General features: G+C 49.6%; 1 protein-coding gene and 1 long non-coding RNA gene across 2 annotated transcripts; one reads left to right on the forward strand and one right to left on the reverse strand.

Annotated features, from left to right (window-relative positions):
* Positions 1 to 265: 265 nt before the first annotated feature.
* TTI1 (TELO2 interacting protein 1) lies at positions 266 to 23,274 on the reverse strand. Its single transcript, XM_074969636.1, has 8 exons — positions 23,059 to 23,274; positions 18,057 to 20,413; positions 13,045 to 13,248; positions 11,961 to 12,109; positions 11,307 to 11,447; positions 10,141 to 10,345; positions 9,296 to 9,383; positions 266 to 2,651 (listed from the first exon to the last, which is right to left on the reverse strand). Exons 2-8 carry the CDS (start codon positions 20,371 to 20,373, stop codon positions 2,390 to 2,392), a joined length of 3,366 nt encoding a protein of 1,121 aa, XP_074825737.1. The 5' UTR covers positions 20,374 to 20,413; positions 23,059 to 23,274; the 3' UTR covers positions 266 to 2,389.
* LOC141997330 (uncharacterized) lies at positions 4,042 to 11,955 on the forward strand. The gene is made up of 3 exons (XR_012641712.1): positions 4,042 to 4,654; positions 8,032 to 8,229; positions 11,747 to 11,955. It is a non-coding gene; the product is annotated as an uncharacterized LOC141997330 (long non-coding RNA).
* Positions 23,275 to 23,319: the final 45 nt, after the last annotated feature.

The following is a 23,319-nucleotide window of genomic DNA, read 5'->3' on the forward strand; positions in this document are numbered from 1 at the left end:
GGGCCAACAGCACCCAACACCTCAATATGGGATTTAGAGTGAGCTCTGAGGTGTCACTACCCAAATGTGACCTACAACATGGCCAAGCTGCATAGCTTCAGAGTGTGACCTATTTAGAATAGAAACAGCTGGCAGGAATTCTAAACAGCTGGATGTAAAAAAATGCAGAAGACTGTCCTTGAGAAATTGAACAAAACCAAGGGCTGGGATGTGGATTAAAAGAGAAAAGAAATAAAAGGCACAAGCATTTTATAGCATTTTATTTCCTAACAAATTAACGGTGCAGAAAAACGAGCTAATGCCAGGTGTAGTTTGGAGCCTCCCCCAGGCAACATCATGAGCAAACAAATCTGTCAGACTTGTGCAGAGAACAGTAAAAGTGAGGTTCCGACTAGGCTGCGAGTGGTATTAGGCCACGCTACTGGGTTACCTTCCACTCGCTAGTCTAGCTGCCAAACCTAGGGCTAAGAAAAACCAGTGACCAAAACCCAACATGAATCCAAAACGTTTTGTTCAGGTTTCATTAATGCAACAGATCTTTCCTCTTATTTTAACGTTTGCCTGCAACGCTGTGAACCTAAACACTGCATCACTGGGCTAGTGCAGTAGTGTAGGCCCTAGGGAAACATAACAAGGCCTTGGCCAGGTTCCTTTCCTCCTTAAACTACATCTGTTTTTGCTTCTTTGAATCTTACATCTCTCCTCCTCCTTTCATGGTAACAGAATGTGGGATGTAGTACAATGCTTGCAGGGAATCTGCACGCTGTTTCTGAATGCTCAGTGTCAGCTGTGATGCAGTTTGTATCAGTAATGTTCAATTTTTTCCCTTGAAAGGCCTCAGTCTTTCTGATTAAGAATAATTTCTGCAGTCTAGCTGCTGCCCCCAGGCACCCGTGCAAGCACACAACAGCGGTGCAGAAATAGTACAACCCTCGTGGCACAAACAGCACGTCCGAGTGCTATAAAATAGTGTGCACCACTGTACTTGAACTACTAAGAGCTTACCTAGGACCCATTGGCTTAGAATGCTGAACTATTTAAAGGGGTGCACAAAAGAACTACAAGAATGATTTGAAGCCTGAAAACAGGACTTATGGTGAGCGCCTTAAGACGCTCACGCTAGTTTATCCAAGGGAAGGCTAAACAGTGACTTGATCACAGTCTACACATAGTCTACCTGGGAAAGAGACTGCTACTAAGCGATGGCTATTTAGCAGAAAAAGGCCTAACAACATTCAAGGGCTGGAAGCTGAAGTCAGACAAATTCAGACTAGAAATATCCCACAATGTTTCAAAGGGCAGGGTGATTAACCCTCGGAGCAACTCACCTTGGGCTGTGGGGGATCCTGAAACACTTGCAGAGACGGGATATTTTTCTAACACATCTGCTCTAGCTCAAGCACAAGCTATGGGTTTGATGCAGAAATTGGTGGGTGATGTTCTCTGGCCTGTGATGCAGGAGGTCAGATTAGATCAGTGGTTTTCAACCTTTTTTCATTTGCGGACCCATAAAAAATTTCGACTGGAAATGTGGACCCCTTTGGAAATCTTAGACATAGCCCCAGGCTTCCACAGACCACAGGTTGAAAACCACGGGACTGGATGATCAGAATGGTCCCTTCTGCCCTGAAAAATCTCGGAAGAGACCTGGGAAGTAAAACCTGCCAGTCTCATTTTATTGCCCTAAGTGAGTGAACTGCAAAGTATAAACGACCCCAATGCTGCTAAAAGGGGCTTCAGGAAAATCCCTGCTGGTTTGATCATCTCAGCTCTTATCAGAAGCGCAGGTGAGGGATTTCCTTTGAAACACGATTTTTTTTTTTTTTTTTTTTTACATTGTTTCTTTAATACGAAGCGCTGCTAGGGGCAGAGTTTCTGCCATACTGAAAAAGTTTAAGGTCAGCGAGGGGAGGAAATTTAAATTGAAGTTTTCAGGCGATCATTTATAACCAGTGAAGACGGGGATGTGAGTGTATGATATGGGGAGGGGAGGAACCTACTTCTCTGCTGCTGCCTTGTGAGCAGGGAGGGATGCAGTTGCATTCTCTGGTCTGGCGCAGCCCTGGCAGGGCCATTCTGCCAGGGACCCCAGGCAGCAGCCAAGCGTTTTGATAATAGGGACAGGAGCGTCTTAACAATCTTCTTTAGCCACAAAAGAGCCTGAGATGCACGTGCCCCTTCGGCCCCACGTGTGTGCAGGGGAGTGTAGGCCCGGCCGTGTGCTACAGCTCACTCACCCTCAAATGCCTTTGGAAACGCTGCCTTCCGGGGGCTGTGGCTCAGTCCAGGAGCAGCTCTCATCTTCCTCCACAGCGATTCCGTCTGAGGCGATGGGCTGTTCCCAGACAGCATTGCATTTACACCAGCGGTTTCTCGCTTCCCCCAGCTGCTATCCCAGTGCCTCGGTCAGGGAGGGGGGTTGCGGCTCAGGTGCCTCTTGGGGACCGGCTTGAAAGGCTGCTGTCTCCCGTCGCTGCAGCTCACCCAGCAGGCCCAGCACGTTGTCCGTGAACTCGGTCCGTTGCCTCCCCATCCTGCCTAGCTTCACCGGGTGGAGGCTGGGGTGGGGGGGCTCACACGGGAGAGGGCAGATCTCGTTCAGAAAGAGCCAGGTGGCGTCAGGGTCCACACACATCAAATGGAGGAAAACGCTTCAGGGAGGGAGTGGGAAGAAAGGAAAGCAGCGTCAGAGGAGGGGCTGCCTGATCTTCCCCCACCAGGGCAGGTAACCGGTAGCTCTGCAAAGCTCTGCGGGCAGCAGAACCAGCCCTCCCAAGCTCAGCAATAAGCAGGGCCACAAGATGGCTGCTAAGCCCGACAGAAACATAGTTCAACAGTTTCACGGTTATTGGCAAGAAACCACGTCCCTATTCTAAGCAAAACGATATTAACGAACAAGCGGTCGGTGAATCATTGGTCTCAGGGCCGGAGAGCTCACAGCATTACAAGGGGAGGTGCTAACCACACAGCACCAGCTCCTCAGCTGGTGTGAATTGTTGCAGTTCAATTGAAGTCAATGGAGCTATGGCAAGTTACACCAGCTGAGCATCTGGCCCCTTGGGAAGGCCAATCCCCGCCCCGGTGTCAGCAGGCACAAGTGGAGGGAGGTTGCTGAGCTGATACAACGAGCACATGGTAACACAGAGGACACCGTGGATTAAGCCAAACAGCACGTTGAGTTTCCAAGAGGAAATGTGCTGCTGGAGAGACTTTATAAATAAGCCCACTTAGATGGGGCACAAACGCTGCTGAGTTTAGCCTAGAGTCCTGGACACGGGTTATGTGTTGGGTACGTCCTGGGCCTGGTCTCTTGTCAGTTTAAAGAAAGCATGTGAGATCAGGTGCAAAGGTACTAGCTGGTCCCTGGAGAGCAAGGGGTTAACCCCAGCTCAGCTGCCCCCTCCCCTTGCACAGGTGCTTAGGAGCAAGGTGAGAAGAGTGGCTGCTCGGGAAGGGAGCGCTGCAGAGCAGGTGAATGTTTTTTGCTACATTCTCCCCCAAGGCAGAGACCTTGCTGGCTGCCTCTGAATTTCTCCAGCTGCCTCCCACATTTCATGGGGCAGAAAACTGTAACAAACTTCATTTTACAGAAAAGTAGTAATTTTCTGTATTGCTCTTGCCGCTTTATGCCTGGCTTCCCTCTTGAATTTTAATATGAAAGGTGAGGCAGGGGAGTTAAGTTTGGTGTGGGAACCTTGCATGAAAATTTCTTGTGGGTTCAATGTCAGAGGCTCTGACATGGGAAGGAGAGGCTGAGCGTGATCTTGTTGGAGAGCAAGAGCTGCTGGGGCGTGAAGCGGGTAAGTCTTCATTTGTGTGAGTCCTTGTATTTATTTATTCTGTTAATTCTCCTGCTGTCACTCACCTTGGGTTTGACATGGTTTGTGTCAGGATTTTGATGCATGGGAGGCAGGTTTGGTTTAATTGGCACGAATCTCCATACCTGGGCCACAGGCTAGGCTAAAGGAAACGGGAATATACATGCCACATCGGCAGCACTGTTTAAGGCCCTCCTCCTGCGAGGGGCTAAGCATGATCTATTCCTAGGAGAATCCATGGCAGCTGAGGGTGCCCAGCATCTGGCAGGGTTAAGGCCAAGGTTTTAGTGGCTAAAGATGCAGAGAGACACCTAATGAGGATTTTCCAAAGCGCCTCTGTGCCAAATTCCCATTGGAACCAAAGGGAATTAGACACTTCTGAAAATCACACTAGATGACTACATGCTTCTTTAGGCCATTCCAATACCTTAAAAATCTGGCCCTCAGCTCTTAGGCCTGATCCTGTAATGAGAGCTGCAGACACGGACCCCTCCTCCCGTGAGGATCTGACGGCAGGATCAGGGCCTTTGATCATAAGCTCTTTAGGGACTCTCATCTTTGCTTTCTGTGAAGCACCCTGTGCACACGCTAGATAAATATTAAATAAAAAATAAACACAGCTTAAAGCCTTCCTAGCCTGATCTGGATTTAACAGTTGTTTTGCAGGGGGAGCATCGTGTATTTACGATATAGCCAAGGAAAAGACTGGCATGCCCAAATTCATCATTTCTACCTCGCCATGGGAAGGTGCGGAAAGAAGCTGGGTTGTGTGGGAGGAGAGCAGTATCTGTGATAATTGGAATGGAGAATGAAATTGTGAGAAAGCACACAGAGAGGTAAGTAGCTTCACAGTGAAACAGAAACCAACAGACACTGTTCCTGTCATCTGAAATGCAAACCCAAGATTCTGTGCTAAGTGATTCACACAAACACGAGCCCCACTTCTATCAGAAACGTCCCCTGCTTGGGCTTTTATGCCTGAAGTCAGTGCACTTCCTATGCAATTAAATCCGACAGAAGTGCTTTGGAAAAGCTCCATTTGCCGACGCCCCCTGTGCTCTGAAGGGGTAGCCGTTTCCTGGGTAATTTAAAACAAGCGTAGGAATAAGCTGGAGATGCTAGGAAGACTTCAAAGTAATCCTCCTGTTGCTGCGTAACCCCCGTTACCCTACAAACCGCCAAAGAATCAATCTGTCTCACTAAATTATAACCCATCTGGGGCTCCAAAAGGTGTAACATCAGTATTACCTACACTGAACGCCCCACACCGCTCCCTCACCCTCAGCATGGTACTTCCGGAATGCACCGTGACCTTGACTTCCAAACCACGGACTGGTCTGGGACTCACTGCATCAGCACCAGTGCATGGTGCTCTGGGAACACGCATTGGGGACAGCCAAATACTGGCCACCTGGTGCTGATCTCAGTCATCCCAGCTTTAGATTGGTGCAACCCCACTGGCTTAAACTAAATTGCTCCTGATTTACACTAGGGCAAGAGCAGAATCTGGCACTAGCCTTCTGGATGAATCACACAACCAGAAGTTAGATTGTAAGGATGCGGCAGGTTTGCTAGGGCAGACACTTGAGCAGTCTCTGCTCTCTGATGGGATTCGGTGCCATCACTCCTGTCTAGGGGCTGTCTTAGCCAGGCCCAGCAGTGACTAGAATCCACAAATCCTGGGGTGCACCGCGGAGTCCACTGGGCCTTACCCTTAGCTTAACGATGGGCTGAAGCTGTATACAAAACATCCCCACTATCCCCTGCCTGTGCTGACAGGATGGATCGGTAATACAGTGGGGAACAGGGAGAAGCACAGAAGCCGCTGTCTGGAATATCACCCAGCCAGTGTCAGCTTTTCCACCCCGCGTTCGCCCGCGCACACCTCTTATGTACACAACAAAGACGTCCCACTCTCCTCCCCACTTCCCAATCAGCAGCTCCAGAGAGAGCAGCTAGCACGACCGTTCTCTGGCTCCCAGGGGACAAGAGGCACTCAGCTCCCGGGGCGCCCATAATGGCCCAAGGCCAGTGATTATCTCCGGATAACCTGCAGTTCTGTGCAGTTTAAACAACAACTTGACGTTTACATTTTAAAACTTACTCTGAGGTTGCTTAGAAACGGCCTCTGTTTCTATGGCAAAGAATCCTGGGGTTAATCCAGGGGGCTGGGTTTTTTGTAAACTGAAATGTGATTTTATTGAATTGTGCTTGGCACACGTGGCTGTTTTAATGCACGTCAGCCCAGCCTGCGACTGACAGCTGTCAATACGTATCCCATAAACTGCAGCCACCAAGCCAAGGCGAGGGGGGGGGCTTCACTGCTCAGTCATCCACTTGAGGAGAGAAAAGGTCCCAAAATAGCTTGTGGCAGTGGCACTGAACAATTTCTCAAAGGGGTGCAGAGCAGAGCTAGGCCACTCTGCTGGTTTGCCTTTCCCCACGTGCTGAGCGTAGCCCTGCCAAGCACCAGGGCAAACGTGATCAAGGCTGGCCAAGCGGAGGACTCCTCTGTGGTTCCTTGCCTGGCCTCTGTTGAATGTCCAATTAAAAAGAGCCCTGCCCTGCGCTGCTGCAAGGGCCCTACCCGAGAAGGAACAGGGAAAGGAGGCCTTCCAGGAGTCTCCAGACGCTTTACCCACAGTTGTAGCAGGCCAAGGTGGATCCAGAGCCATGCAGCTTCCCCCCCCTCTGTTCCCACGGGTATTACAAGGACAATAACCCCTGCCTGGGCATGGTCACTAGCTGACAGCCACCTTGTCATACTGTTGGCTGCCCTGGATCCCCTCCACTCACTTTTTGCCAGACGCTATTTCTGCCTGCTGGGCACTGTGCTAAAACGCAGTCACCAAACTCCCTTTATCCCACTAGTTCAACTACCGGCTCCCACCATAGGCTCAAACAGTGGGAGGGTGATGTTCCTGATGGATAGTCCTTCACTTGCTTTGTGCAGCTGCAGCAGCTTGGCCAGAGCTCCGCTTAACCCTTCCCTCTCCCACCCCACCGACCCCTGCGCTCTTCTCTTGGGGGCGGGGTGTAAGCACTCCCAACTAGTATGCAGGATGTCAGAGGAATTGTACCTGATTGCACCATGACTCCTGCAGTCCTTGTAACCCTGTGATACTATAAATCTGACCCTCTGATCTTGGCAGGTCATAAATCATGTGATAGGAGTACAAATCCAATAACTCAATCAGTAGTGACCACTTGGAGCTGGGACATGCCCCTGCCCCATCTAGTTCTTGTCAGCACCCAGGGTTATGGCTGCCTGGGCGTTCTAGTTATAACCCTGCTTTTCAGCTGCACCGTAACATTTTGAATTTTTGATCCAATCGGCTGGTAATTTTCAGACTTGCTCCCTGCCTAAATGTGAAGGGAGCTGGTGGGAAAGGCTGAGTCGGATGGCCGCTGGGGCTATTTTCAAGCACGAGGGAATAAGGGAAAATACTTTCCTCGTTACTTTAAAAAAAAATAAATCTATTTTTGATTTTAAAAGAGCTCTCGTGCTGAAGCCGGTGGGGACAGGAAGCTGAGGTTTGGCTGAGCCTTGTACCGAGGGAACAGTGCCTCCCATCGTTCTGGGGGAACCCTGTTTTGACTTACCCAGGTTATGTCCCTTTGAAAACAGTACGTCACGCATGGCTAATGGTTTCTAAGGCTAGTGGTCTAGTTAACTGCGAACCCCCTCTCCCCCAAAGCACGGCAGGCAGCACTACACAGAACTGAGCTAAAACGTTTCTTAGAAAAAGCCTGCCAAGACGTGTGCATTGAACGAGACTCATGAAACCTTCAAGGGCTGAGATGTGCACAGTTAAAATAGTCACATGCCCAGGCATGACGTTTTCCATGATGCTAACCTCCATCTGGCTACCAGAGCTAGGTGTACACTCAAGGAGCCAGCCTCCCGCTGCAGGCCTGGCCTTCTTCAATACAGGTGTGTACTGAATGATTGCCGAGCTGGAGCTCCTTGGGGGCATGGGCCATTCCAGATGGTGCCCAGGAGTGGGCACTTTTATCTTCAAAAGAAAACTAAAATGGCAGTACCAGGGGAACACAAAGGCTACATGGCCAACCGTCAAGTCAGGCACTGTTGGAGTTAAAGGCTACATGTGCCCTTAATTCCGCTCACCTCTGTGCATGCCGTACAGCAGGCGCTAATGACCTGATCCCAACTTAGGTCACTAATTCAATATATCTCTGTTTTATTCCACAGCGTTTTAAGGTGCTCCGGGAATGATTAAAGGGCTTAAAGCGCCAAACATACTGGTAAGACTTGGAGCTAAACTTTCTGCCCCAGCACAGCTTACAGAGAGGAAAGGGGCTCATGCTAACTCATGGGAGCTGGCCAACAGATGAGAAACCCACTGGAGACAGGGACTGGAGCCTGCTGAAAAGGACAAGAGCCATCAAGGTAAAAATAAACCTCCATTCCCTAGCCCACTAGTACAAATTAAGAGGGGAAGGCTGCAGTTTCTGAGAGAGCTTAAATCTGCACAGCTTCCCTTTCTGGCAGAGATGTTGGCCAACTGCACAAAAGCTTCTCATGCTGTGCCTGCTCTCCAGGAGCCCTATACTCGGGGAAAAGTGCCTGCTAGTTTTTTCCCTTTTAGGAACGTTTGACCCTACAGACTCCCAACGCTGGCTGCTTTCTGCCTGTTGTGAGAGACTCAGGCTAACACTGGGGAGGGAGGGAGGAAGGGGCTAGTTCCACAGGGAGAAGGAAGCCTCTGCCCCTTTCCTCTGGCAGAAAAATGAACCCCAGTTCTTACTCACCCTGTGTATTCTGTAGCTGGGCATATCTCATTGACTGAGATCTCTTGTCTGCTCTCCAGGTGGCACAATAGAGCAGCACAGATTTTTCACTGCAGCAACAAGCTTGCGACTCACCGGAGGGCAGGATCTAGTCTATCCCAAAGTATAACTTTTGTGAACACTTTGTAGATGTTAGTATATGTGCACCTGAGCCACTAGGAAGCTCACGGGGGTGGGGTTGCCAGGAGCCCCTGAAGATGGGGAGGGAGCTGGTGGGGGAATGGAGGGATGCAAGGAGCCCCTGGCATGTGCAATGTGCTTGGCTGACAGAAGCAAGGAAAAGCGCAGCCCTCCAGTAAGAGAAGTCAGGTAAACAACCAGCAACTCCACAAAGTACATTCTAATGTGTAAATCCAGATCCCCAGCATGCTAAGAGCCCTGTGCATTCTAGTTTAAAAGGGGGCTGGGGAAAGCAAGTGAGGCACATTCTCCTCCCTGCAAGTGGAGAGAAACTTAGAAAATAAACTCCACACTGCAGATGGGCTGGCCTCTTCAGCTTCCACCGTTGGGTGGGGACTCATATTTCACCAGTGGTGGAAGGTACCTCTCATGGACACCCTCCTCTGCAGGCTTCAGTGCGAATATGCTGGGCAGGGGGAGAAGAGAAGGGGACACCTAACTCCCTCCCCTCATTCAGAATACACCCCGTGTGTGTGTAGTGTTACCTCCGGGCAGCCTCTTGCAGTTTCACCGGTTGTTTGGCACTGAGGTAAATCACACAGGTATCCGCTACTTTATTCAGGTCACTCTCGCCTGCAGAAATGGGACAGAAAGGAATGGCAGGAGATAACGGACACTGGCTAATGGGATTCGGAGCTTCTGCACCTCTCGCAGTCTAACCCAGAGCTCTTCCTACCCATCCCCTAGAGAGGCCTGCTGTATAGCGAGGAAAACATCAAGGGCATCAAGACAGCAAAGGAGCTCTCAGCCCTGCAAACTTGCCTCTCCTCCCCCACAAGGCCAGGGGACGCCCAGTGAACTGCAGCATGCTCCAGAAATCGGCCAGAATAGAAGGGTTAGCCATGGAGTCGTCCCAAAACGAGAGCAGCTTGTTGAGTTTGGGAAGGATGTCTGGATTCCAGCTCTTCATTTTGGTTAGTTCACAGAGCAGCATGGCTTGGCCCCAGGCCTGGCTGTAGGCCTCAGGGGTTCTAATCCCCTTGTGACACCTTCTCGCCGGGTCAGAGACAGACCGGCTGACAAGGGGGAAGGAGGGTCAGCAATCAGATCCTGAGCCGGGTCTTAGGAGCCCTCCTCACCCCTTTGTCTCCCAGGGAGTCGAGGGCACTCCGTGTTGGGCTCTGATGGGGGGAGGTGGATGCTGAGACATGACTGGAATGGGCAGAGCTGGAGTAAGGCTGGGGGTGGGGCAGAAAGTTAATCCCACGTCCTAGCCACTGTGAAGAGTGAGGGAGGAGGCCTGCTGAGCAGATGGACAAAGATCAGAGACAAGAGGGCAAGGCTGGGCAGAGATCTCAAACAGCCGACCTCATCCTTCCCTGGTACTCACCCAAGTCCAGCTTCTCACACAGCGAGCCCAGCCCCTGCAGCACAGCCAGCTGTAACTTGAAGGCAAGAGTATGGCTGTACACGGGCCCAGCTCTGGCACTGACTGGTGCCTGGGTGACAAGGGAACCAGCCAGTTTGGGCAGGACGTCTTTGGAGAATCGTCGCCTCAGGAAATCGCCACACTTCTCGGCCAGGGTACAGAGCACCTAGCAAAGAAACCCCACCGAGCCTGTGGTTACTGGGAGGTGAGCTCAGTGGTGCTTAGGGGCAGAGTGGGAATGCACAACTCAGCAACATCCTCTGCGAGCAGGGGAAAGGGGAGTTCCTCCCTGGATTGCAGCCTGTCGTTGGCTGTATTCCAGTGCAGAACAGATAGGGGAGAAAGGAGGGATTTGTGCTTCAAACGTGGGGCTGGGAGAGCCAGGTTCTACCCCTGGAGTCCCTGTTACTTTGGGTAAGTCACATAACCGCTCCATGCCTGTCTCCTCATCCGCAGTTGGGCGATCGCTGCCTTAGCGCGCAAAGTGGGTCGCGAGGCTTAATTCAAAACTAAGGAATTGGGAGATCAGATAACAGCTGCCACAGTAACGCAAACTGCCATCATCACGAAAACAGTCCGCACTGCGAGTAAGCAAAGGGGAGTGAAGGCCAGCTGCATACAGGCAGTGAACTGACTAGTCTGCAAGGTAAGAACAGGAAGATGACGAAACTCATCCCTGGAGAGTGGAGTGGAAAGCATATCCGTGCTGAGGCCCTCAGCATGGGGTCAGCTTGTAGAACCGGGGTCCTGCATTGGGCATGGTCTAGTTATGCCACACAGCAGCATTTTCCATCTTCTGTCCTTTCAAAGGGTTTTTCACCCTTTTAATCCCCCCCCCCCCCCGCTTATAATCATCCCTTGAATATCTGAAAGGGAAATCAGTGATTTGTCTCTTCCTTTACCCCAGGCACACCCTGGGAGTTTATCATAGGGCAGCTCTGAAATTCCAGGGTGCTGGCTCTGTTGGTTTTTTTGGAGCCCCTTTGCTCTGCACCGTGTGTTTAAAATTCATTCTGGACAGTGAGCTTTTCTACATCCCCCAAGCTCTGCACATGGCAGGGCGCCAGCTCTGTGGCTTGCGCTCTGTGCAAGGCTTGAAGGCCGTTGGCCAGGATTCATTGTCGTACCTTGAAGGCTCTGAGCACGGCCAGCGGGTCGTCGTTAATCAGCCGGGTGACGAGCACCGGCCAGGCGCGATGAGCCATGGGAAGCAGATGGTTTTCATGAAGATGCAACACAGTCACGCAGAACTCCAGCACGTCCAGGACCTGCACCAGGAGAAGGCACAGCTCTGACAGGCTGCTACAGTCCCCCTGCCTCTCCGGAGAGTGGAGGACAGAAGAGTCTAAAGCAATGGGATCCGCCTCTGCCTCTCCCTGAACTGGGGGTGGGGAGCTGGGGAAGAAAGCTGCAGGGGCGGGAATGGGTGGGCTCTAGCTGTCACGGGACAAGCTAGCAAGTTCTGATGCCTGACACTAAGCTGTTTGTGAGGCTGAATTCAGTGTCCTTGGCACAAGGCAGCCTCCTCTATCCCTCTCTCTCAGAAACAGCCTCTCTTTGTATCTAGGCTAAGGCTTGCCAGCACTTGAAGGCTCTGCCCTGGCAGCGGTGAGACGTCAAGGTGGGACTGGCCTCATCCTAGCGGCACGTCTGGCACATCCTGTGATCCCCCCACCACACGCACAAAGTAACAATCCCCAGAACAGGCACCCTCAGCCTCTACAAGGCTGGGCCCTTTGGTGTTCCCTGTCGCTCCGGTGCAGTGCACGCGCTGTGCTAACCTTCAGCCGCACCCACAGACTCTTGTCAGACAGTAAATGGATACATCTCTCCATCACATCCTTTGCTATCTGGGCATGGGCTGGCAATGGAGTCTCGCTCTCCGCACCGGTGTCATTCATCTCAGGCTCAGGAGGGGGGACCTGCACCTCTGGAAAACAGGGCACAGTTCGCAGTGGTGGGAATGAGCTGGGAGCCACAGGCACGTGCCTCATGGCAACTGGCGGACCCCCACTTCAAGGCTCTTCTCCAGCGTCCCAAAGGAGACCTGGGGCATTTGTGACTGCAAAGTCTGTGCTCTCAAGGGCTAAATGCCTGCTTGTGAAATTCAGCAGCAGGAGCAGTGTGTGTGTTATGGGAGAAAGGAAGATTTTGTCTCCTTTCTTGAACTGACATTTGCAGTCTGTCCTCCCTCACAGACCCCTTTATTTCCAATTGGTTTTGATTAAAAATGAAAGACCTGGGTGTTTAAAGGTCAGAATTGCAGCATGGTAGAGTAACGAGAAGGCAAATGCTCCCTCCTGGCAAGTTTCTAAAGGGCCTTGGCTGGAGCCAATGCTGGGGGGGAGGGGAAGGGGGAGGGAGAGGAGAAGAGAAGAGGTGCTGAGGGCCTGAGCCAGGGAAGAGACAGCACAGATTTCCAGTAGGGGTGGGAGGAAAAAGCAGCAAAATCCTGGAAAAATTGTTGTTATTTTGGATGCTGAATACCATGCACCATGTGTCCTGCTACCAAAATTAGTGTCCTGCTCTAGTTAGACTTGTGGACTTTGTATATGACTGGCTTGTGGCTGTGACCACTGGGATCTGGCCCCTGGTTATCTGCTACTAGATCAGCATTCGGTCTACAGCTACGTGGCTGGTTTTCCTGGGCCTCACTGAACACAGATCACCGGACAATGCACTGTATGTTCCCAGCAGTGTCCTCTGTGGATTTAATCCCACTCAAAATGGCGTGGAGACCTCAGAACTCATGATTCTGAGTCCCAGCCTGGCTTTGAGCCCCCACTTCCCTCCAGAGATTAGTGGCTTTACCAAGCTGGCAACGCCCCCACCCCCCCCACACACAGTTACACAACCAGTACTGACCCTCTTCCTCCTCCTCCATGGCTGGAAGGTTGCCCTCTGCAATCTGCTTCTGTTTGATGTAGTCCAGGAAGAACTGTTCCACTTCTTGCACCATGGGGGTAATTACAGAACCTTTCCCCTGCTTCTGGCATGAAGTGCTGCTCTGCTGCTCTATATTCTGCTCCTGTGGGTGCTCCTTACCCTTCACCACCACGAACCACTGGACTGCAGAAGAGAGGCAGGAAGTATCACTGAGAACCCAGGATCCCTACCCACGTCAGCTTTGTACAACAGCAGCCTGGACATTGGGAACAGAGACTGTCTACAAAGCATGAGGCAGAGACGCAAAAGCTACCTGAAAGAGGTGAGTCTTGGAACTAGGCCCTTGCAATCACACAGCCGGACTACAGAGGAACTGGCTCAAATCCAGGCCTGGCATAATAGAGGGCAATCCCCATTAGCTTCAAGAGAATGCTAATGCAAGAAGTAAATCTGACCCTCTGTCCCGCCTCTTCCAAAAAGGGTGCCAGGCTCTGCTGCCTCAGCCCCGGAGAGTCCGTCTACACTAGGAAAATGTCCTCTTGGTGGCACCAATTGTGTCCTTTCAGTCCCTCAAGTGGGGCTGAAAACTGTTTTGTGGCTTATGTAGAGAAGGCCAAGCCTTTTTCAACACTCATTACAGACCGCGAGCTTGGGACCATCTGTTCCATGGTCTTGCTGCAATGGGTGCCAAGAATGGTGTGGCCCCATCTGCCCCAGCTGGGGGTGTAGAGAGGGTTCCTGTTTGGTTAAAATCCATAGTGCAGATGTGAACTGAAAGAGGAGGAGTGGGGTAGTACAGCAAGAGAAGTTTGGCAGGAAATGTGTAACAGAAACATACCCTCAAAAATCGGCTATAAAACTGAGCTTCAGAATATTCTCCAGCACCAGACAGGCCTCTCCAAATCATAGACTAAGGTCAGAAGGGATCATTATAATCACCTAGTCTGACTTCCTGCACAACACAGGCCCCAGAATCTCACCCACCAACTCCTGTAACAAACCCCTAACTTATGTCTGAGCTATTGAAGTCCTCAAATCGTGGTTTAAAGACTTCAAGGTGCAGAGAATCCTCCAGCAAGTGACCCGTGCCCCATGCTGCAGAGGAAGTTGAAAACCCCCCAGGGCCTCTTCCAATCTGCCCTGGGGAAAACTGCCATATTTGGGTTCAGGAAGGAATCAGCTAAACCCTGAGCACGTGGGCAAGACTCACCAGCAAGACACCCAGGAAAGAATTCTCTGTAGTAACTCAGATCGCACCCCATCTAACATCCCATCACAGGCCATTGGGCCTATCTACCGCTAGTAGTCGAAGATCAATCAGTTGCCAAAATTAGGCTATCCCATCATATCATCTCCTCCATAAACTTATCAAGCTTTGTCTTGAAGCCAGATATGTTGTTTGCCCCCACTGCTTCCCTTGGAAGGCTGTTCCAGAACTTCACTCCTCTGATGGTTAGAAACCTTCGTCTAATTTCAAGTCTAAACTTCCTGATGGCCAATTTATATCCATTTGTTCTTGTGTCCACATTGATACTGAGCTTAAATAATTCTTTTCCCTCCATGGTATATACCCCTCTGATATATTTATAGAGAGCAATCATATCTCCCCTCAGCCTTCTTTTGGTTAGGCTAAACAAGCCAAGCTCATTGAGTCTCATTTCATAAGACAGGTTTTCCATTCCTCAGATCATCCTAGTAGCCTTTCTCTGTACCTGTTCCAGTTTGAATTCATCCTTCTTAAACATGGGAGACCAGAACTGCACCCAGTATTCCAGGTGAGGTCTCACCAGTGCCTTGTATAACGGTACTAACACCTCCTTATCTCTACTGGAAATACCTCACCTGATGCAACCCAAGACTGCATTAGCTTTTTTGATGGCCACGTCACATTGGTGGCTCATAGTCATCCTGTGATCGACCAGTACTCTGAGATCCTTCTCCTCCTCTGTTATTTTCAAGTAATGCGTTCCCAGTTTATAACAGAAATTCTTATTAATCCCTAAATGCATGACCTTTCACTTTTCACTATTAAATTTCATCCTATTACTGTTACTCCAGTTTACAAGGTCATCCAGATCTTCCTGTATGATATCCCGGTCCTTCTCTGTATTGGCAATACCTCCCAGCTTTGTGTCATCCACAAACTTTATTAGCACATTCCCACTTTTTGTGCCAAGGTCAGTAATAAAAAGATTAAATAAGATTGGTCCCAAAACCAATCCCTGAGGAACTCCACTAGTAACCTCCTTCCAGTCTGACAGTTCACCTTTCAGTGTCACCCACTGTAGTCTCCCCTTTAACCAGTTCCCTATCCACTTTTCAATTTTCATATTGATCCCCATCTTTTCTAATTTAGCTAATAATTCTCCATGTGGAGCTGTATCAAATGCCTTACTGAAATAGAGGTAAATTAGACCTACTGCGTTCCCTTTGTCTAAAAAATCTGTTACCTTCTCAAAGAAGGAGATCAGGTTGGTTTGACACGATCTACCTTTTGTAAAGCCATGTTGTATTTTGTCCCAATTACCATTGACCTCAATGTCCTTAACTACTTTCTCCAAAATTTTTTCCAAGATCTTGCATACTACAGATGTCAAACTAACAGTCCTGTAGTTACCCGGATTGCTTTTTTCTAACCTTTCTTAAAAATAGGAACTATGTTAGCAATTATCCAGTCATACGGTACAACCCCTGAGTTTACAGATTCATTAAAAATTCTTACTAATGGGCTTGCAATTTCATGTGCCAGTTCCTTTAATATTCTTGGATGAAGATTATCTGGGCCCCCCAATTTAGTCCCACTAAGCTGTTCGAGTTTGGCTTCTGCCTCAGATGTGGTAATATCTGCCTCCATATCCTCATTCCCATTTGTCATCCTACCATTATCCCTAAGCTCCTCATTGCCTCAGTCTTTAACGAGGCTAAAGTATTTTAGATATTGGGCCATGCCTAGATTATCCTTCACCTCCACTCCATCCTCAGTGTTAAGCGGTCCCACTTCTTTCTTTGCTTTCTTCTTATTTATATGGCGAAAGAACCTTTTTACTATTGCTTTTAATTCCCTTTGCAAGGTCCAACTCTACATGGCTTTTGGCCTTTCTTCACTTTATCTCTACATGTTCTGACCTCAGTAAGATGAGTTTTTTCCTTGCTAATCCCTCCCATCTTCCACTCCCTGTAGGCTTTCTGCTTTTTCTTCATCACCCCTCTGTGATGCTTGCTCATCCAGCTTGGTCTACAACTCCTGTCTATGAATTTTTTCCTCTTTCTTGGGATGCAGGCTTCTGTTTCTGCAACTTTGACTTGAAGTAATCCCAGGCCTCCTCCACCTTCAGATCCATAAGTTCTTCAGTCCAATCCACTTCCCTAACTAATTTCCTTAATTTTTTAAAGTTAGCTTTTTTGAAATAAACCCTAGTTACAGATCTATTTTTGTTTATCCTTCCATTTAGTTTGAACTGAATTAGCTCATGATCGCTCTAACCAAGGTTGTCCCCTACAATCATTTCTTCTATGAGGTCCTCACTGCTCACCAAAACCAAATCTAAAATGGCATCCTCTCTTGTTGGTTCAGCAACTACTTGGTGAAGGAATCCATCAGCTATCACCTCTAGGAAAATCAGAGCCCTATTATTATTACTAGCACTCATCCTCCAGTCTATATCTGGGAAGTTAAAGTCTCCCATGATCACACAATTCCCATTAGTATTTACTTCTTTAAAAACATTAAAGAGGGCTCTATCCATATCCACATTGGATCCTGGTGGTCTATAGCACACCTCAAGCGCTATCCCAGGGCAGGCTCTAGTAGTTTTCTTCCCCAATGTGATTTTTGCCCAGACGGACTCTGTCTTATCCATTCCATCGCTTCTTATTTCTTTACATTCTACCTCATCCTTGATATACAATGCTACTCCACCACCTTTACCTTTATTTCTGTCTTTCCTAAACAGCACATACCCTTCAATGCCTGTACTCCAGTCATGACTCCTATTCCACCATGTTTCTGTTATCCCTATAATATCTGGTTTCACTTCCTGCACCAGTAGCTCTAGTTCCTCCATGTTATTACCTAGGCTCCTTGCAAATGGAGGATTAAATACTGAAACTCAGAGGAGACATTTGAAAATACACTTTTTTGACCAGGCAAGAAAGCAAAAAGATGGTACACAGAAACTGCCAGACTGGTTCAGAGCCAAGGTCTGTCTAGCTTAGTGTCCTGTCTCTGATGGTGCTTCAGAGGAAGGGGCAAGAACCCTGGGGATAATTGTCTTCCCCCCGCCCCTCCTCGGGAAGGTCTCAGTGATCTCCCATAATTAGAGACTGGCCTAAACGTGACATGGGAGGTGTTTCTCTCCCCAATATTGGTTTTTTGGCATTACGTATTGTAACTCTGGATATGCTTGTTATCCATGTCGGAGATTCTAGACTCTCCTCTGACTGCCGGAATGGAAGGCCCCAGACACTGTTTTGCTGTGGGCCTCCACAGCTCCCATTTTCCTTGCAGGAAGAGCAGGGAAAAGTTTGTGTTGTTTGTTTTTTATTTTTTTTAAAAAAAACAAACTGCAGAAACTGATGGTTCAGTCCCCCTCTTCTTCCCCTCCCTCAAACTTGCCAGGAAAGGCTTCCTACCTGCCACTGGTGACTGGACTTTCTCATGCCTGGCTCCTGGATAATCTTATTTCCCACAGCTACCCCTCCCTGGGTCAGCTACACTCAGCAGTACCCAGCCTTCAATACTAAACCCACTGGCATGTGGGACATGATCCTGTGTGTCTGTGCTGAATCTGTCGGGAATGTCTTCGGGCCGAGCACAGTTCCAGCACCGCTGGCTCACCAGCCCAACACACTCAACACATGGCAATGGTTGTGCTTTCTGGAAGCTGCTGCTGGGCTACAGGAACATTTCATCAGTGCTCAAGGGGTTAAAGAGGGAAATTCTTTAAGTGACAGTAAGACAAAATTATTAAAAAGGCAGGTTATTTGGATACCTAAAGCTGCCACTAACGTGGACAGGACCCCAAGGAAGGAGGAAGCTCGGTCATCATAAAACTGATCAAGGGCAGATAGGACATCTCTGATCACATCCTCCACCAGTGGGAGCAAGCTGGCATCCGAATGCCTGAGCATGGCCTCCAGGACCCGCGAGGCGTGAGGCTGATGTGCCACCCGACGCAGGTTTAGGGAAATCCCATTCACCAGATAGTCCGAGTTAGCATTAATCAGATTTTGCACGGAGTCATAGCCACAGGCATGGCAGACATCCACCATGGTGCCAATTGCCGTCTGACTAATGAGCAGAGTGCTGTCCCCAGCCTTTTCAAGCACAGGGTAGAGGACTGATGCTAGAAGCAAGCGGAACTCTTTCCCCAGCACATATGCAAAGCAGCCAACCCCCTCCAGCTGGATGCAGATCTGCCAGATATTGCTGTTCATGGAGCGGATGGTTGGGCATGGGTCTGAAGAAGGGGAGAAGGATGAAATCAGAGAACTGCTGTGTGCACCTCCTGGGATAGCATGTGCTCTTGAATATTTCACAGTCAACTCGTCGCTGGTTCCCTCAGTGTCAATGCTGGTGGTCAGATACCAGTTTGCCTGGTCAGTATATTCTTCGAGGATGGATGTTATGGTCCGTTTAAGGTCTTCCGTGCTCACTGTAGTTTCCCTTTTGTGAAGAACATCAACCCCCAGTCCAGCAGCTCCTGTGATCAACTCATTGAGGACCATGGCAGCCTGCTTCCGGTACACAACAGATTCGCTGTATAGCCCCATGAAATGATCCACTAGCAAGTAGAGGTTCCCGTAGTAGCCAAGTACCCGGCAAACCTGCTGAATAAGCAAGAAAATCCGCTCATCGATGAAGAACCGGAAGTGTTTCTTCTGACATTTGCCCTCCCGCAAACCATGCTGCAAGGAATCAGAGGGCTCACCTAGAGAGCCTTCAGGGCCCCAACGTCTTTCTTCAACAATCTTCACATCAGCCACATCCAGCTCCAGAACTTGCATCAGGGCTTTGGAGAGACGCTGGAGGTGGGCTGCAGAGTTGAGGACAATGTTAACCTTGGGGCCCAGCAACTTCAGGGAGCCAAGTAATAAGCTCAAGGTAGAGAACTTGCCTTGATCATCCTGGGAGTTCATCAGACGTGGAAGGGCTGTGGCAAGGGAATGCAGATTCTCTGACAGAATATCAGCAAGAGCCCTGTTCTCAGCTACTGTTCTCAGCTCCGCAATGCTCCTGAGAATCTCATGACACTTGCTTTGAACCTCATTGCTTTCATCATTAACAAGCCCAACCAAGGCTTTTAACAGGTGACCAACTGATTCCACCAGTGACAGACTGCACTTCAACATAAGGTGATGGACCAGCTCCACCAATTCCATCCTGACCTTCCAGTGAGGGTGAAGAGAAGCAAATTCAACTATCTTGTGGATAAGGAGAGACAATTTGTCTGCAGTGATTTTTACCCAATCTGGTCCTCTATGTACCACAAGCTCAGATAGTCTGCTTTGTTCCACTGAAGGTTTCTCTTCGTCCTTTGTGATTGTGGCTAGTTGTTCATCTGCCATTACCAAGCTGACTGTGTGATAAAAGAGCTTGATCGCAGAAACAGTGACCATATGACCTTGTTTGATGTCTCCAGTAATAACCCGGGACAGGGCAATAGAGATCCCAGGTAGAAAAGAAGCAAACAAATTCCCACATTGTCTTGTTTCAACCGTGTCTAAGAGTCTATGATGCTCCGGGCAGTCACACTGCAGAATTAGGACCTGTAAACACTTTAAGGCAGCCAGCTTAATTTGCTTTGCTTTTTCTTGTTCTGCCAAGGCCAAAAGCAAAGATACAGCAAATCCTAAGTGAGGAAGGGTAGAAGGCTGATACAAAGTCAGGATAATGTCACCATAAGCTGAATGCATCAGGACATGGAGTGCTTGGATTACAGTCAGTTTTAATTCCTCTGATAGTGGGGCTGGCGGCTGCAAACCAGATGGAGAAGATAGACACAGGCAGAGCTCAGAAAAAAGCTCCTGGAGGAGGTCCTGCTTCTTCACACATGTTGTTGAAAGGATGGATGTGATGCACTGCACCACACTCTGGACAAGACTCTCCCGTTTGGGCCCTGGGGTCTTCAGGGTGAACCTCAATGGGAAAAGGACGTACTCCTGCAGTTCCTGCAGGGCAGAGTCACTGACCACCTGCAGCTGAGCCTGCAAGCGTTCCACGTTTTCAGTAGTCTGCACCTTTGTTAGCTGTACACAAGCTGGGCGCAAGATCCCGAACGCTTCTTTTGGGGTATCAAACACTGCCATTGTCCAACGAGCCTCTTCTTATGTGCCTGTAGGTATCCTCCTGCAGGAAAGAACGAAAAGCCATACTTACTTCAGTGAAAGCAGCATTAAAACAATTGCCATCTGTTCCTTACTGATTAGCCAGACCTACGGTGCTCAGAAAAGTGTGACCGTGCCTGCTGCAAAGCAAAAGGTAATTCAATTCATTTCTCTCTAAGTGGTATAAAAAGCATTCAGATTATTATACAGAAGCTCTTTAGGCTTCCACTCTAGAAGTGCTTTGAGTCCTACGGATGAAAAGCAGTATATAAGAGCTTGGAGTTTTTAATTATTAGAATTAAAAGTGTATACTCCCCTCCCATCCACCCTTACCTATAGAAATCTATAATTTAATGTGTTTACGTGAAAATGGTCTACTCTGTGTTAGTCACGTCTGACTCTAAGAAAAATAAATCATTACTGAGGATTGGTTTTTAACCAATGAAGGTACAACACAGCCGCTATAGACCCAGGGGAAGAGGGCAGTTTCTTAGCTCATGTACAGTGAATGTTTGTTTTGTTCAACATTTCTCTTTAGTTTCTGGCAGGATGGGTTGAGCCCTGTTTCTCTAGTGTTTGGCTCCATCTCAACCAGATTTACAGTAGCGTTTAACTTTTGGTTTTTAAAAACACTTTAAGCATGAGTGTAACCAAATAGGATTTTAATTGTGAGGACAGATTTTTAAAGGTACCTAGACATTTCCAGATGCAGACAGGGGCCTAGTGGGATTTTCAAAAGCATCAACAGGACCTAGGCCCTTCTAAAAATCCTATTGGGTATTTATCTGCATCTGGAGGTGCCTAAGTATCTTAAAAATCTGGTCTTTGGTCAGGGGCCATGGGGGCAAACTCTTTAAAACAAAAGCCATATTCTAGCATAGGTAGGGTTATGGCAGAGCATATGCTTGTAGGCCCCAGCTTGAGTCTGCTGAGCTAGAGTGCAGAACAAAGGTGGGTTGATATACTGGACGTGCATGTGATAGGGTAGTGGTAGGACTCGGCTGATTGATTAGACACCAGAGCACACTAATGAGCATTAGTATGTAGGTTATTCCACACTGGAACCCATACAGGGTATCATCAAACAGTTACAACCCATACGTCATGGGGACCACAGCCTGAAAGAAATCTTTTCTGAACCTTCTCTTCTAGCCTTCAAACAACCCCCAACCTCATCAACAGAAGCAAGCTCCCTAGTGACCAGGACCCAGCATCTCAAACCAGAACTAGACCTTGCCAAAACAACTGATGCAAAACCTGTACACACATCTCCACGGCTCTGATGATCAATACCCCCCATGCCCACCCTTTCAAGATTCACGGTTCTTACACAGGCCTGTCACAATACGTGGTGTACCTCGTGCAGTGCACTAAATGCCCCAACAACAACTATGTGGGTGAAACCAGACAATCACTATGCGTTCGAACGAAGTCATGCAGGAAAATGGTAAAAGACACCACCACCCCATCACCCCCTCTTTTGTAAAGCGATCACTCTGTATATGACCTCTTACTCCCCATCCCCAAAGGAAACCTGCACAACGCCTTCAAAAGATGAGCCTGGGAGCTTAAATTTACAACTTTGTTAGACTCTAAAAATCATGGGCTGAATAGAGACACTGGATTTATGGCTTATTACATCATTTTATAACCCACTACCCCCTCTCCAGCTTCCCCCCTTTGACTGAAGGGGTGTCAACCAGCCAGTTCACCTTGAAGGAGCCCTTAAACTATGTGCGAACTACTTATGCTAAACAATCTGTTCCACCTTGTATTTAGCTGTGACGCCCTGTGTACCTTCCCCAGACCTGAAGAAGAGCTCCACATAAGCTTAACAGCTGGTCTCTTTCACCAACAGAAGTTGGTGCAATATATTACTGCACCTACCTTGTCTCCCTAATGAGAAGTTGACAGGTAAACCTCTGACCCTGACCACTCCAAAAAGCCTGAGTGGGTGGGACCACTCAGTGACACTGAGGATGCTCCTGAGGAACCCATTAAATTCACAGGTGCATGGTCCAGGAGGTGAAGGCCATGCCTCAGGCTGTCTCTGCACAACTGGCCCGACCTGGTAACCATGGCCACGGGCTGAATCTCTCGGCTTACACCATCTATATGTAAGGTTGGAGGGGTGGGTGGGGGGCATCCCGCCAGGCGGGTCCAGGATGCCGAGCAGGGTAATAAACAACAAGACTCCCCCCACCCCCTCTGCCGTCCCCCCTACCCCTGTGGCACTTGCAGCAGCCCTGAAGCCTCTGCCTCACCCCGCAATTCAAGAGCCCCAGGCCTGTTCTGCCTTGGGGGAGCCCCTGTCCTCCCCCCCCGCGTGAATCCCTGCCCCCTGCACAGAGCTGGGGGGGGGCCCAGAGCCCCTGTTCCCCCTCCCCGTGAATCCCTGCCCCCTGCACAGAGCTGGGGGGGGCCTAGAGCCCCTGTCCCCCCTGTGAATCCCTGCCCCCTGCACAGAGCTGGGGGGGAGGAGTCCCTATTCCCCCCCCATAAGTCCCTGCCCCCTGCACAGAGCTGGGGGGGAGGAGCCCCTGTTCCCCCCCCATAAGTCCCTGTCCCCTGCACAGAGCTCGGGGGGGGCAGAGCCCCCCCTACGTGAGCCCCAGCCCCAGCTCGGAGGCAGAGGCGCAGGGGACCCTCCAGGACCGCGCCTCCTACCTGCTCCAGTCACACTCCCGCCACGGGGTGCGCGGCACATGCCGGAAGGAACGTGGACAACCCCCGAGCACCTAACTCAGGAGTAAAGCGAAAAAACTCCCCAGCCGGTCTAGGCAGGAAGGGGAAACAAGAAAAGTCTCAGGTGAGCGCACTGCGCATGCGGAGCTGGCCCGTGCCGGGGTTTTGAAATAGGGCTCAGTTAGGCATACAGCGCATGCGTCCTCGGCTGGCGCCGGGCAAAGGCTAGAGACGCCTCAGCTG

The sequence above is a fragment of the Natator depressus genome, chromosome 13 (assembly GCF_965152275.1).
Source record: "Natator depressus isolate rNatDep1 chromosome 13, rNatDep2.hap1, whole genome shotgun sequence".
Taxonomy (NCBI): domain Eukaryota; kingdom Metazoa; phylum Chordata; order Testudines; family Cheloniidae; genus Natator; species Natator depressus.